Here is a 16,675-nt window from a genome sequence, read left to right as displayed (position 1 = left end):
TAATGACAACAACGACACAAAATAAATGTTTCAAGAGCTGTAACTACACTGAAAACGCATGGCGTATTTGAATGATAATGCTGTATTATTAGGAAGTTCGCAGCCAATAGAAGGCGTTTCTAAACAGGTATTGGTGACGGTAATACTTATTCCAGAGAACATTGCACATAAATATACTGTATATTATATACATAACTTTATTCATTTGAACTATCATTGAAAAAACTTTCTTCAATTCACTGTTTTGCTGTTGCAAGACGCCCATAATTAAACCTGGCTCACATGCTTCTACTTAACTTTAAATAATATTCGTTGTTATATAAGGTCGAGGACGACAACAACAAAATCGCCTCGTATCCGAACGACCATTTCCTTGTTGTGAATTGTGCTTAGTCAGAAGTCATATGACTCGAGTTGTACGTCACAAGAACCAAACGCGAAGCGGGTTCTTTTGTCTCGACTGCTCGGGTGAAAGAAAAAAATGCTTGCTCGCTCGTTTGCCAGCAGCCCAGCATATTAGAAGACGGGCTGATAGGCCGAGAATGACGAAATATCAGCTAAGCATTGACCAAAGGCTGATCCATTTGGACACGAGACTGATTTCCTTTGGAGTACTTCTACAGGGTTAAACTGTTGCTTAGTACTTTTAACAAACAAAACTTTTCGTTGTGTATCCCTTATATGTAGCCACTGAATGAGGTTCAGCCAACAAAAAACACTTTTTTAAATACTCTCCCTACGTACAAATTAATTAACTAGAGCACGCTGATTTCGTGCAGTAAACTCTAAACCAGGGGTCGGCAACCTTTTTCTAGTCGCGGGCCAAAAGCAAACTCAGAAAGGTATCTGCGGGCCGCACAAAATGTTAACTAAGAATTGTGTTATTAAAATGTTGATAACAGCTGTGAATCAATTGGGCCTCGGATTATTTTTTGCCATTCAGACGTATTTAACTACGTTTAAACAGGCAGTAAAGCGCAAAAAAAGCGTTTGTTTGGTTTAAAATTCGAGTTTACACGCCATAATCCATACTATTAATGAAAAGTATAATTAGACTCTTTCGAGGAAAACGCGATATCATATAAAGTTAATCTATCTAAGTCTGGTTAAGCTATTTAAGTCAGCTATTGAAGTCAGGCGCTTTTGGCGAGCGAAGCGAGTGCGATTTTTTTTGGGTTATATCGGCATGTCTTTTAAATTTCGTGAAAGTTTCTAATACATTGCCGCAAATAAAAAATAAAAAAAAAGTTAAAAAATACATGTGCAATATTTTTGAATACGTTTTCAACTTTTCCGAGACGCACTTGGTAGCCTTGCACGGTGCAACAATAAACAAGCGCTGATTTGGTTGAAAAGACAGCATAAAAACGTAAACAAACCGGACGTATAAAAATCCTTCGCGCAAAGCGCGAACATTTTTCGTACTTACGTAGTTAAAATAGTCAAAAAGTATGTGAAATGGACTCTAATTTGTCTAATTTGTCAAGAGGCGGCGGGCCGGATGAATTACATCGGCGGGCCGGATCCGGCCCGCGGGCCGTAGGTTGCCGACCCCTGCTCTAAACATTGACAGCTGCGTGAGGAAGCACAACGCCCTCGGTGTATTGAATAGTTTTTATTTGTGATTAGTCAGTAGGGTTTAAAAAATGAAAAGCGCCCTCTGCGATGGCACGTCAAATAGCACAAAAACGATAGTAGAAATAGAAGAAAATCGGTATCTTATTACCGTTGATCAAACGTTTAAATATAACAACAAATACAAAATAATTGCCTTATAAACTAAATTTGCAAAACAATGTTTGCGCTTCTGTTATCTAGTAGGGCCCAAAGAAAAGAAAATAGCAACTTTACCCCAACATTTTTAAACCATATGGTATTGAAATAAAAGAAACAAAACAATAATCGCCGGCTGTTATTTTATTGCCACTTCAAACGCATAGTTTACCAGAGGCATTCGTTTTTACGTTTTATAGCAACCATCTAAGAACATATTTGTACGTAAATTCTAATGGGCGATAATATCCAGATGTTGGTTGGTAATACTACAGCTTACATAACAAAGGATGAGATTGCACGCGTGCTGCACTCATATTGCAAAGTCGACGTTTTCGAAGAGTTGCCAAACTCCGTAGTAGGTTGTGCAACAACATTGCGTAACAAAGAGTTTATAGAAGTATATTGTTTTCTTAAGGGGATGGAAAGATTCCCTCAAACTAAGTAACGAATATTTATAAAGCAAGGGAAATCCTTAAATAGGATAGTTCTTCAAAATGTACGCCAATATCAAAGTTGAGCAACCTTAACAGTTGTCCAACAAATGGTAAATTATGTTGTCCTATAAAATAACTAAAATGTCCGCGATAGAAATATATCACAAATATACCTATTCAACCTAATAGCTATGATTGTTTTTATGGACAATATTAAACATTAAAAAACGGTTTTGAGGTTGTAAAGTTACCCTAGTTGCTCTAAAGAGCTAGCATCGCGTCAAAGTTATTGCCTAATAGCCCAACAACAGATTGGCAAGAAATCATAAAAGCAAGGTTGTACGTCGGCGACAACAGAAGAAACGTTAGAAAGGCGAGGCGGACATCATGGAAAAGCCTGGGGTGAGAGGATTGGACTTGGACAAGGATCCAACAGCGCTGTTCAGCGACTCGCACAACAGCTGATTGTCGGTCGTCATAAGCCGTTCGTCAGGGGTTTCCTGTTCAAGAAACAATTATTAACTGCCTCGCCGAGCCCCTATTGTTTTTCATAAAAGCGTTAATTGCTGGATAACAACTACAGAAAGGAGCAGCTGGACAGTATTGCCAGCTTGCACAAGCTCGCAAAACTAGGTTTATTGCGGGTTTAGTACGATGACAGCTGTGGGAGATTGTTCTATTTTCATGACACATTTTTTTAAACGAAAAGAAGTTTAATGCGCATGCCGCATGTACACATCCAGTTAAAATGGTGTCATTGTAGTTCTAAAATTAGGCATGCCTTGCAAAACAAAGTGAAACAATTAACAAGCCGTGGAAATGTCATGCGCTAGGCGAGAATATTTCTTTTTTATATTACTGAAACAAACCTTAAAGTAAACGACACTTTTAATCTGACAAGTCAATGTTTTTAATCAAACAAAAACCTAGCAAGGTTAGATTTCAAATGAGTCTATTTATTTAAATCTAAAATAAAGGATACAAACAAATTGGTAACAATCGATTGCTATCTTTACTCACTTCGTTCATGTTTTCATCAACAGTGTTGTGTGGCACTCTGCCCTCCCATTCTTGGTAGAGAGGGTCAATGAACACAGACGATCTGTAAACAAGATTCAATAAAATGAAAGTATATACTATAGGCACCGCCCACGCAACGCTAAATAAATGACGTGTGTTTTCCTATAAACTGCTTATATTCGATGGAAAAGAAAGTAGATTCAAATATTACACTTCCATCGCCACGACATAGTCTACATCTACAGGTTTCGCACTATATACTTCGTTTAATCGTACGAAGAACGAACAGTCGAACATGAACAAAATGGGTAAAAGGACCACCCCCGCAATTTGCATTGTCCTTATCTGTAGGGGAGTTTCTAACCAGCAAAACACTGGTCCTTAGAAGTCGAGAGAACAGTTTTACAACCAAGGTGGTGAAAAGTCCACAGAACAAGAGACTCCTTTGCAGCTGTTTTTACCGAATAGCATAGGTTTTGCTGGCGGCGAACGGCTTTGCTTTACGACGTTAAAGAAAGAAAAGTTTTACATAATTTGACTTTCCTAACTTGTACTTTTGTGTATGGCAGAATACAACAGCGGCAAGTGACTAGTGGGCCCGAGAAACTTTTTTGTTTTACGTCTTAAAAATGTACTGTTGAATCGGTTGCTAGGAGGCGTGGTAAAAAAAACTGATAGTTACGCCCGATAAATTTACTCATTAAAATTTGTTGGAATATGCTAAAAAAGCTGGTAATGCAATAGCAAATCTCACCTTTTCAGTAGGTAAGGATCGAAAGGAAAAAAGCTCTCGAGTGGGTTTGGGGTGGCGAGAGCCGACGACGTTAAGCCTACAACAGGCAGCATGAGCCGGTTGTTGCGTTCCACTATTGTGTCGCAATAGACGATCTGGTGTATTCTATAAAAACAATTGACACAAGGATGCTGCACAGAAAACATCTATAAATGTATGCCAATCGGTGGTACCTATTGTTTCCTACAAGGATGAACTGATTTCAAATGGTATTAAACGACAAAACAGTTAACAAATCTCAAAGTACAGTAAGTGAAATAAACTACTTGGAAAATGTGATGCCCTGCAATGAAGTTTGTCCAACCGCAGAGCAAACTTCGTGACAAGGTACAACAGTTTCGCTTTAAATCACAAGACTGGCACAACTGGAACATTACTTCCGGATTTACACAATGGATTGGATTGGTTGTTGGTCACGTGCTCGCCAAATATAAAATACTTTTGTCCTACGAGCGTGGTAACGGTTTGTCAAAGAGGAAACAAAGGACGTCATTATAAACCAACGCAAACAGGATATAAAATCATCGTCCTACTGAATTCGTATTTGTTTATCGGGCAGACCAGTCGACTATTTGTACTAAACATTAAAGAAAAACTCCACCATCAAAAAAGGCTTACAAATGCATACTTAGGACAATTAGTCGGTCATGACTTTTTTTGCAAATCACTTTCCAGAAATGCGTCATTTAATCATGTGATGACAGAAATGGGAGGGGCTTATTGTGCGTGAGGGCCATTCGGGCGATCAGGTAATTATAATAACCGTCATTTAAAAACCTAACGTATTTTGCGACACGCCAAGCTTTAAACATTCTCTGAAGTGGCTATGTTCAAGAACGTTATATACAGAGACAAGATATGTTACCTGGGACCAGGCACCAGGTTTATACTTCTGCCCCGCTAGCATAATATTTCTGTGTTGAATACAGGTACATATAGCTCTCTAAAAATATACTGCGGCAAAACGTGGACTTGTTCTACAGTTGGCTACTACCAAACACCCAAAGATGCAACATTCATCGATATATACTTTGTGTGGTTAAAAAAAATTACAACCCTGGTAGACAGCTTCCACAAAGCCAATTGCTCTAAATCACGAATGCATATTAATGTATTGCTAAAAGGCATAAATGCCCACCATTTCTACTACGACTTTATCGCCAAGTTGGGTTATTTACGTCTTACGAGACTACTGTAACTGTTTAACCAAGTTATAGGTTGTCTTTTTTTAAATTAAACATATACAACGCAAAAAATCCTACAACGTTATAAATCGCATATTATGCATATCGAATTTCCCCGGATAAGTTTATAAACTTTCAGGTTTCCAACTAATGATGCAATGAAGGGTGACACTGACACTTATGTCATGAATGTTAAATAATGTAAATACGAATCTCGATACGGTTGTTTCGCAAAATAAAGATCGTGTTTTAGAGATGGTATGAAAATAAGGACAGTTACACGTGTTACAATGTAGTTCTAATAAGGCAAATTCCACGAATGGTCGTCCTCAGGCCCTCTGTTCTTTTTTCGTTGACGGCAAAAGTTAATCCAATCAAATTTGGCCAACGTTTGAAGTTTCAAGTTTGCTCAAAAAGATTCGATTTCATGTTCAGAAAGTACTAGCCGTTTAACTTTATCATCGCACTATAATTTTCATTTAGATTAAATAAACATTTAAATAAAGACTGAGTTAAATAAACACAAATCAGTTTCATTTTTTTTCTAACTGTGACAGTTAATAGCTGTAATGTGGCGAAATGCAAAAACAATATTTGTTGCGCATGATTTGTTAACTGTAGCAAGCCCAAAAGTCTACGCGTAGTAGATAAAAGGACTGTCGGTACGGTGAAACATTAAGCATTGACAAAAAAATAAATCACGTGACTGAAGGTATTACCACTCAGGCACTCAATTTTTCATTTCGCACCATTGAATATTTTATTTCACGTGTTTAGTAAGTAACGTTGTATAAGTCTAAGTGACAATATATGTTACTATATAATTTAGTAAATGTATTGCAAATCTAAATACCGCATTGTGGAGGAAAATAGAGCAACCACCGATGACAAACACGCTCGTAGCGGGTTTAGATGGCTGGTTACAAGATGCTGAAGGTTTAGGCCCATTAGGTAGTGGTGACCTGCAATATAAAATAAAACATTAGGAACACACGAACAATTGACGCGAAGAGCATAATCTACGAATTACTATCCACACAAATCCCAAAACATTTTCAACTGATCTATTTAAGAAACAAAAGCTTGGGTTTTCAAAACAACCACTTTGAATAAAAGTTATTAGTGTTTTCACCAGGCATAAATACCGAGGAAAAATAAGAAGATTTAAACATTCATGGTCTTCATGGGGGACTTCTTTCGGAGACTATCTTGTTATTTTTGAAAGATTGATGAATCATATATTATAAAAATTCCCGAATTAAAGAAAATTAATCTTCTTCCCATTTAGGCATTACTGAATGATATGGTTAATCGGATCCGACATGGTTCAGTTTTAACCAGGGCTGCGGAGTCGGAGTCGGACTCAGGAAAACTGCTCGAGTCCCGAGTCCGACGAGCGCAGTACCAAATCTTATACCTAATATTGCCGCAAAATGCAAATTGTAATGGTTCCAACCATGCATTGTGAGTGGATGATTTATATAACACCCCAAAAAGTGGATTGCTGAATATCCACCTTAAAATAGATAATGGGTGAAAGACAGGCTGTAGTGTTGCAGACCGTCTCGACTCCGTTAATTTTTAACCGACTCCGCATCCCTGGTTTCAACTACTTTTAGTTGACTTTAGTTATGATTACGGATGTCCGATAATATCAGAGTGGAGTTGATACCTGATGCTAAGTAATAGTACAGGGGGTACTCGTTTAGTGCCAATACGATACCAAATTAATATAGCAATTTCAGACCTAATCTGCGATCCAACACAGCGATTATATACCTTTAAAAGTAAACTTGTAAAAAGCATACTAATGACGTTATTCGGTATCACATCGGATCGCGATACTCTTTGTTCAAAATATCGGGTATCGCTAATGATATAAAATGACAAGTATCGGACATACCTAGATATTTCAATAGGTATTCTATAAAATAGTAAAGACTACATAAGGAAAAACTGTAGCCTGTAAAATCTTTGTGGAGTTGCGATTGTCACATATAAGTTACGTTCAAGCACCTTTCTTCGTTTCCAGGATTTGTTTGTGACGAAACACGACGACATAGAAGATGGCTTGGCACGCGCTGTAGAATGTGCTGTGCCGTGAAATGTCGCAGCTTACAGAGTCGAACGATCCCGACTCAGTCGACTCTTTGACGTAACGATGAGCCCACGACGTCATCGTATCAAGACAAGTGGTCGCTGTCCTAGAGAAAGACCACGTTTTTCTATGGTTATGAGATGGTACAGGGACCCAAGGATGTAGCTTATCTTGCGCACGAATATTGTGCTAAACCCGAAAAGTAAAATTAAAGTTGACTTTCATCAAAATTTTACACTGAATGTCAAACTAGGAAATAGATGTGAATTAGCGAATCTCTTACTGAAGAGTGATATACTTGGCTCTCGCGACTAGACTCGCGACGTAGCAGATGGCACCTTGTCGAATAATGGCCGCGACACTGGGATCGCAAAACTTTTCCCAACAGTGCTGGATAAACGCCAAGTAGAAGGTCTACGAAACATATACAGAAATTTAATCAGTTCATCGTTACGATACAGAAATAAATATTTTATTGTTGAGCTGTAAAGTTCGAAGTAGAATTCCAAGGAATAATAGGATTCGAATCTAAAATAACGATTAACGAATACCGAATATTGAATCCTAATAAGTTTTTGTTTAATTATTTGACTTTTATATTTTGTAGGGATTGTTCAAAATATTTCTTTTAGTGACAAAACAGCAATTGACGTCAAAACCATTCGCTAAGATATGTATATTGTAATCGAAAAAATAAATTACAAATAATAAACTTTTTAAACAACTGACATTTGCCATTTAAACAAGTGGTTTTAATTGCAGTATATACTGTAAATACACAAAAAAACATAAAACACGATAGCAACACCAGGTTGTTACATACATGTTTTTGGCCATAAAGTGAGTGCAATGCAACACAATGTACTCTTTACATTTCAGTACGTTTTGTTAGACATTGTTGTGTTAGTTTTACTACTACAAACTGATCGGTTAAGGCAGCCAAACACTATGCTGCAAACAATACAAATTTACCAATGACAGTAATGTGTTACCATCACTTAACAATTACACTGTGGCGTGACTTCGCTGAATATTGGCCTAAAGTTGACCTTGAGTAACCCTGATGCGTACTAAGCACGTTTTACAATGGAATGTTACATTGTGCCCTCTTTAAGGAAATTGCAAAATCTCTGCACCTAGCATTTCGTTAGCAGCCCGCCCGAAAACCAACAAACCACAGCAAACCTTTCGAAAACTGCAAATGTAGAAAAGTATGAATTGAACATGAACTAGTTCATGAAGAGGCAATATCACAATGTCAAAAACTTTCAAAAACTCCCCAAAGAGCTGTTTGCCATCCCTGAAGCTAAACTGGCCTGTAACAAAAAAAATCATTTTAAGGAGGCCGAAACAGCATGAAGAAGAGGAAGCGCTTATACGTTTCTTTTAATCATAATCGAATCGTATTATTGTTTTGCATCAGCAAGGGTTTTAGTTTGAACTTACAAACAAACACGGCAACTTTGCCCCACTGGCGAAAATTAAGGTAATAAAACTTGATTTAAGATTTAATTAGGTTCAAGCAAACAAATTCGTAAATACTGCTAACTGGGGTACAGACACTCTTAAAGACTTTAAAAAAATAATTAATAGTTTTCAGTAATGTAGGGTCCAGGATGAGTTAAGGACCGGTACCTTCAACATAGCAATATTCATTGGTGTATTGCAGAAGAGTCAGCATTAGGATGTCTAGTCTCTCAGCTAGTGGATGTTTCATTCCTTCATTAGATGACTTCATATCTTCATCCTTGATAATAAAGAATTGTTTTTTTGTACGCTTACCATTTGAGATTGAAAAGCCATTTAAGTACAGTTGTGAAATGTCGACAACAAAGATAAACGGTGGAACTTAAGTTAACATAGGTCAGTAGTCCACATTTCCTGTCAAATTTTGAAATACACCTACACACTAAAAACAAAATATTGTGGTAGTAACTTGGGTCCCTTTAAATGACATGGTACCTCACACAAACAGTGGGATGTTAATACATGCATCTTCTTATACCTCAACGTGGCTGGGGCTACTACAGGCTTTTAAACATTTATTTCAATAAAGGAAGCCAAACATTGGTGTTTATAATGGTAAATGTTTCGTAAACAGCCACATTTAGGCACGGCGCTAATCTTTTACCATCCTAATATTGATCAATGTCTTAGGGTTATACTTATTATCCAAAATAACATTTGATTGCCAAGTAACTTTCAAAGTGACTAATCCTAGTTACTAATAGGCACAGTTGTATTGTGTTTTACTTTGATTTAAATCAAAAAACAGTTCCTCTGGTAATACCATTTTGTTATATTACTATGTCTGGTAGCAACAGTGTATCACTTTTAGGTTGCAACAAACAAAACGTAATACAGGGTGGGGCAGATGCCACATTTCAAATTGTCACTGTACCAAAGCTGTAGCAGTCTGACAGAAGGTTGAATTGAAATTTTGAAGCAAGTAACTTACCATTTGTGTTTCAGGTTTTATTTTTTTTTACTAAATAATATTTCGCGCAAATTTTAAATTTTGTATCAATATGTAAAATGTCCTGGACTTGCGAACACCATGCATTTATTTTGAAAGATTTCATTAGAAATGGGGAATCTGTGACTCTAGGGCGCCATCTACAGGATGTAATCTTTAAAACATAAATACATCTATCCAAATGGTAACCTTGCAACTTTAAAAATGAGACAATAAATGTGTTGATTGCTTATAAATTTGTCTCTTTTTCCTAGTTTGAAATTTGAAATGTAAGTTTTTCGGCTGCACCCTGTATATATGTTACATGTTAGTTGATTTGCGGCACACATCTCATGTACTTAACATTATGAACTACAGTCATCTTGGAGTCGCTAAGTCAGCATGACAAGTCGCTGCACATAAAGGTATCGATAAAGAATTGTGAGGTTAAATTGTGTAACCACTTTAGGAGCACAACCTATCAGGGATTACAATTAGGAACAGGTGATCTTTAAAAAAATTGCAGGCCGGTATTTATGTCGACTCTGATGAGCAATGGCTTGAATTTTGGTATTTAAACAACCTTTTTTCTCATGAAACTTTTGAGAATGATGCAGCAGTCAAAAACTATGAGAGCTTTCAATACTTTTGGTTGGTAATAGCCTATATATTATATAGCTTAAGAGCATAACATTGTGTACAACAACCACTGACCATAGTAAATATAGCACTATCCTCCATTATCTCCTCTTCATCATCACTTTCTTCCGATTCCTGAATCACCTTTCTTGGAGTGTTAACCTGAATATAATTTCTATATTTTTGTCACCCGATATAAGTCATATACAGCTGAACCAGAATATTTAGAATTATGGTTGTAAGAAACAATGTCACAGGTGTAAAAGTTCTTTATTACTTACACTTTTTTGATGTTTTGAGTCCTTTTAAAACAACCAAAACAAGCACAAGGATATTTTATCATTTTTACAATTGTTTCGTCATAGTGATTATTTTAGTGGCCGGTTTTATGTATTTTATTTTTATGTGACGTAGTAGTAGGATGATTCTTGTATCCGCTAATGGCTAGCTTAGCTACTTTTTCTTAATCAGTTTGCTGTTAGTGTTTATTTTGGTATTCTTAGTGGAGTGGTTGAGAGTAGTATACAATAGCTATAAGTGTGCATTTGAAGTTAGTGTTGAGACGAGCATTGAGCAAGCTATAATTTGTTGAATAACTCTGTTTTATATTTTTAGTATGGTAAAATAGCAAAATTAGATTTTGGGTAATGGGACTTTGATCTTGACAGAAATGGGTAATAGGTTAAAAACCCCTGATATAAACCAAAGAGGAAAGTAATAAAATAAGTCAGCAGCCTTCTTACAGCTCCCCTACGAACTCTCTACGCTTCATAGACATAGCAGCCATTACACAAACATCAAATTTTAAATAAAGTATAAAGAATTATCAAATAACATTTTAGAAGTTTTTGATGAACTATTCACAATAGAAGAGTGTTTCTAAGTATTCACCAAAACATGAAAACAAGTTGTTTAGTTTATGACAGATCACAGATAAATATGTTTTTGAGGTAGGATTCTAGTGTGACTTCAAGTGCTTTCTAAAATAAAATATTTCGTTGCAAAAAAGTCTTACATCTATATCAGCCATGCGTCGAATGATCACCTCCAATATTTCACATCTTAGTTGTGGGGCATAAGTGGTTACACATATTAGATTCTTTACATACCACTCCTGAAACAAGAATGTTTAGTATTTAGCATAAATACACATAAAGCAATTAAAAAATCCTTTTTTACCAGAATACAAGCGTCTTTTAACATATATGGAAAGTTTCGAATAAAAACCTCAGTAACAGCAGAAGTTGACCTATCGAAGAAAAAAATTTTAGTAAAACATACCAGCAATTAAATAATGTAACAAAACAAATGCAATGAATTACAAATAACAACAAAGTTGTTAAAGCTTTTTTTACTCAAGAGTGGTACTCAAGAACAGACAACAACAAAAATTAGGTGCAACATTCTTACTGAGGTATAAGGCTGAGCACACTTTTAAGAAGAGCATGAGTGGTTTCATAAATTTGCTTATCTTCCAGGCCAATCATATTGGTGAGGGAATCTTTTTTTTTCAAATCTGTATCAAGAAAGGTGGATGTAAACTTAGAGAAACACCAAAAGCAAAAGGGTCACATACCTGGCAAAAAGCAGCAGGTCAGTGCTTTTAAAACTGGCCGCAGATGAACTGTGTTCGAGCTCACTAGTGCAATGATAAACCCTTGGTATGCTGACACTACTGCGGCTTCCTTTTCCATCCATCGCACTACAAAAATAAAATATTGTACTCTATATTTAGCCTCACTAAAGATATAATACAGCAACACATTAACTTATGTTTACACAGCTGTTTAATATTTCTTTCCCGAATAATTTTTCTGATTTGTTGAATCGTAGATCAAAGAAATTAAAAAGTTGACTTTTAAAGTGATAAAAGGTTAATGTCAAGTTCTGTCACCACCAGAAACCCAAACATTGCAACTTTATATAGTCAAGTCCATCAAAAATATTCAGGTTAAAGCAACTGAATAAAGCAAAACATATATATATATATAAGAAATATAAATTTACCCTTTAGCAATGCATTCACAATCTCATTTTGTTTTTTGTCTAAAATCCGTGCAACACTAGAGCATTGGTGATACCATTCAACCAGTTGACTTGACTGCCACAATGAAAGATATAAAAAAAAATATATATATATACAGGTAAAACAGATAAAGGTATAAAAGTCCAAAGTAGTATCTGAATAGGTAACCAACTACCAAACCTCAACTGTACTCACAAATATGCCGAACTAAGGGCATTGTACATTAAAAACAAAGTATGTATATACAAAGGGTGTCAAACGCAATCGTAAGTTTTTCTGTTGTCTATAGGCATTTTACAACAGACTGTTTTAGCATTATAAATACAGACAAGCCCTAAAAATGACAAGGTTTAAGTAAACATATAAAATAACTTTGATTTGTTTTTTGGAAGGTGCCGAAAGTTTCTTTTGGTTAAATTTTGGTTTCCCAACCAAAAACTGTGGAAAATCCACCAATTTGAAAATAAATTGTACATATTGCAGGGACGCATGTGTCTGTAAAGTGGGGTCCTGAAGCCAAAAATTAAACAAACTAGTTTAGAGTGATATTCCTAATTTTAAACTGGCAAAGTTTATAACAATCACTTGAATTTTATGTGTTGGCAGTTAAGTGATAATAGCACATTGCAATAGTTTTAAAAAGATATAAATGGATTTGGTGTGTTAAAAAAAAAACAGAGACAAATTGATTTGCACAGAACATGAGTCAATTCGACACTTGCCAAAAACATTTTTTTGGGTTTAAAACCAAGGTTTGGCAGACAGCAATGTAAGTAAAAAAAGTATAATATTAAATTAATTAGGAAAATAATAATAGTTGCTACCTTACCTTTATCAATGGGTCTTTTAATTGACACAGGAAAAGCCTATAATTGTCTTCATTACCCTGAAATACAATATCAAAAATTGTTATTGGGGATAAGGAATATGTATAACAACATGTAAAGGACTAAGGATTTTTAATATTATTACTAATTTAAATGACTCGACTTGGATTACTGTGTTTCCAGTGTTTGCTTGGCGAATTGTTTCTTGGAATTGGATAAGTTTGTTAATTTTTTTTTATTTGAAAGTGGGTTGACTTTAACCTAAGTTCATGTGCAATAGCTTGTCTTTCACCTTATTTTACACTTGAGAATGCAAAAAAAAGAAAAACCCTAAAGTTACGGATAACATAGAAATACCCCAGTTTTTTAGGCACAACGGCAACATATTACAGTCATAAACCAGATTGAAAATTGAAATCTTGTAAGTTTGCAGCTTCAAATTGGTAAAATTTGAGCATCCTGAGTTATTTTTTTGCATTATCTGCTATTTTTATCACTTAGTATTTTTTCTTTTATTATTTCCCTTTGAATCCATTACCCTACATGCAGTCTGCATTCTGTTGGAGGTCCATACTTATTATTTGAAAAACATTGTGTGCAAAGCTGAACTGCACATCTGATTTACACGAAAAGGAATTGCTGTAGGATTTTCTACAACAGGTGTACAAAAAGGCATGATTGAACACCTCAATAGCACTGCACCCGATTGGAAACTTTAGGTTTTGCACAGGGGAGACGATTTTGCAGCTTAAAATTGCACGGCTATAATAACATTATTTGTAAAATTTGCACGGCTGCAAATAGAATGCTATACTGAAAACCGTTAGCTTGAGAGATTTTTCGCGGCTGACCGCATTTTACATTGATTTTGCATGAAATGCGCGGCTATGACTGTGGCTGAGTGGGAAACTGCGCGGGGGATAAAAAGTAGGCCTTACTTTTCAACCTGGGCACTGCACACCCAAGATCTGCCATGAAATGCGGGTAACACTAATTTACGGAATGATGAATGGTCGGAACGCTCAATAATTTAGGGAATGGTCGGAATGAAATGAATAGGGCCGAAACTAATTTGATGACCTGTCGGAATGGAATGAACTGTCGGAATAGAATGAACTGTCGGAATAGAATGAACTGTCGGAATGGAATGAATGACGCTGGAGGAGCAGAATGAACTGTCGGAATAGGTTTTATGCACACCGGAGGTTTACAAACAACTTAACTTATTTTAAAATTGGGCGCTGGTCTAGAATCCTACCACAAGGTGCATTATTTGGGTTAGGTTGCTGGTTAGCGTTTGGGTTAAGGTGGGTCAAGTATTATTATTAAATAAAGAATATAATAATACTGGACCCACCCAAACGCTAATCCGCAACCTAACTTAATTTTGTGCGTTTCATAACTGTGGTAGAATTCTGGATCAGCGCCCAAAATTGGAATTTGCAATTAACTAATTCAGGTTCATTTCATTCCAACAGTTCATTCTGTTCCTACAGCTTCATTCATTTCATTCCGATTAGTTTCGGCCATATTCATTCCATTCCGACAATTCCGACTATTCCAAAATTAGTGAGCATTCCGACCATTCATCATTATTTTGTAAATTAGTGTTACCCGGGTAATACTAATTTACGGAATGATGAATGGTCGGAATGGTCGGAACGCTCACTAATTTACGGAATGGTAGGAATGGAATGAATAGGGCCGAAACTAATTTGATGAATGGTCGGAACGGAATGAACTGTCGGAATGAAATGAACGAAGCTGTAGGAACAGAATGAACTGTCGGAATGAAATGAACGAAGCTTTAGGAACAGAATAAACTTTCGGAATGAAATGAACGAAGCTGTTAGGGTTAGGATTAGGGTTAGGAATGAACTTTCGGAATGAAATGAACGAAGCTGTATGAACAGAATGAACTGTCGGAATAAGATGAACGAAGCTAACCCTAACCCTAACAGCTTCGTTCATATCATTCCGACAGTTCATTCTGTTCCTACAGCTTTCGTTGATTTCATTCCGACAGTTCATTCTATTCCGACAGTTCATTCTGTTCCTACAGCTTCGTTAATTTCATTCCGACAGTTCATTCTGCTCCTACAGCTTCGTTCATTTCATTTTTTTGACAGCTTAAGATATATTTAAATGGAAGTACTTTGTATTTACATATAAAATATGGGCGCTTTTTCACTATTGTACGTGAAAAGTCATGCAAAAAAAAAATAATAATAATACCGCATACCACAACGCATATTGTTTGGGTTAGGTTGCGGGTTAGCGTTTGGGTGAGGGTGGGTCAAGTAATATTATGTTTATTATTAATAATAACTTGACCCACCCTCAACCAAACGCTAACCCGCACCCTAACCCAAACAATATGTGTTGTGGTATGCGGCATTTGAAGAATTTTTTTTTTTATTAATTTTTACGTACAATAGTGAAAGAGCGCCAAAATATTTATTCAGTAGTTTAATAACATAAAGAAACAGGCTAAAGAAAACACAAAACCTTTTCATATTCTTCCAATATTTCAGTCACTGAACCTCCGAATCTGACATGCTTGTTGCTGGACGCCCCAACCGTTAAGTGACTTGTCACAGATTTTCGGTTTAACTTTTTGAAAATGCTCATACTTCAGTTTTAAACTTGGTAGATATTATAAATTTATTACACACACTTTGAGGGACATTATCATTAGGCACGCAGCATACGCTACATCACATTAAACAACGTGCATTTGCGACGAAAATCAAAACAATAAGTTATATCGGATACCAGAAAAATAAATCTTCCTTTTTAATATAAATAGTCCAAAAATATACACAAAAAACGTACTAGGCGGCAATTTTCTTTTATATTTATCCTTATCTTAATCAAAAGAAAGGGAATACTTTACGAAAAATGCATAGATATTTTTTACCGTTGCAAATGGTTGCATTAAGCATTTCGTCATACCAAACAGACTTCAACAGGTTATAATCTCTTTGATCATACCTTATCCTGACTTATACTCAAAATTGGTCAAACTATTTTCCAAAACACGCTTCCAAACTTAGTTTTCTAAGTTCGTATATTAGAATCATCACGCCTTTTCAGATAACGTTATAAAACTTTATAGGTGATACAAGCAGTGGTCATTATAAGTAAGGTGCGCAAACTGTGCACCACACCAGACAAATTGCGTAGTGAAATTTCTTTTTGCGGACTTATATCATTCTCAAACTAAAATCTCTTCACTTTTTGCCACAACAGTTTGAGCATTTCGCACTGGCAAATGTTTTCGTTGATGTTCGTAGCTATAAAAAGCAAGAAAACAAATCAACAGCGCTTTGACGATTGTGACGTAATGCATGTTTTGTAGTAAATTACTTTGCCTAATCCGTTTTTATCATCCATGCTGTGTATGTTTTTATTTTATTTTAT

At 35.9% G+C, this 16,675-nt stretch overlaps 1 protein-coding gene across 1 annotated transcript; it reads right to left on the bottom strand.

The window, feature by feature from the left end:
• Positions 1–1,596: 1,596 nt before the first annotated feature.
• Positions 1,597–15,922, bottom strand: LOC146160502 (RNA polymerase I-specific transcription initiation factor RRN3-like). The gene is made up of 16 exons (XM_083385944.1): positions 15,761–15,922; positions 13,255–13,311; positions 12,407–12,500; positions 11,976–12,101; positions 11,810–11,915; positions 11,579–11,648; positions 11,415–11,513; positions 10,475–10,561; positions 8,941–9,052; positions 8,491–8,621; positions 7,589–7,719; positions 7,224–7,411; positions 6,061–6,169; positions 3,985–4,128; positions 3,231–3,312; positions 1,597–2,710 (listed from the first exon to the last, which is right to left on the bottom strand). The coding sequence occupies exons 1-16, from the start codon at positions 15,881–15,883 to the stop codon at positions 2,576–2,578; spliced, it is 1,794 nt and encodes a 597-aa protein (XP_083242070.1). The 5' UTR covers positions 15,884–15,922; the 3' UTR covers positions 1,597–2,575.
• Between the last annotated feature and the right edge of the window lie 753 nt (positions 15,923–16,675).

Source organism: Ascidiella aspersa, chromosome 3 (assembly GCF_963924565.1).
Source record: "Ascidiella aspersa chromosome 3, kaAscAspe10.2, whole genome shotgun sequence".
In the NCBI taxonomy this organism is placed as follows: Eukaryota; Metazoa; Chordata; class Ascidiacea; order Phlebobranchia; family Ascidiidae; genus Ascidiella; species Ascidiella aspersa.
The sequence above is the reverse complement of the archived record's forward strand: the minus strand, read 5'-3'. Positions and strand labels throughout refer to the sequence as shown.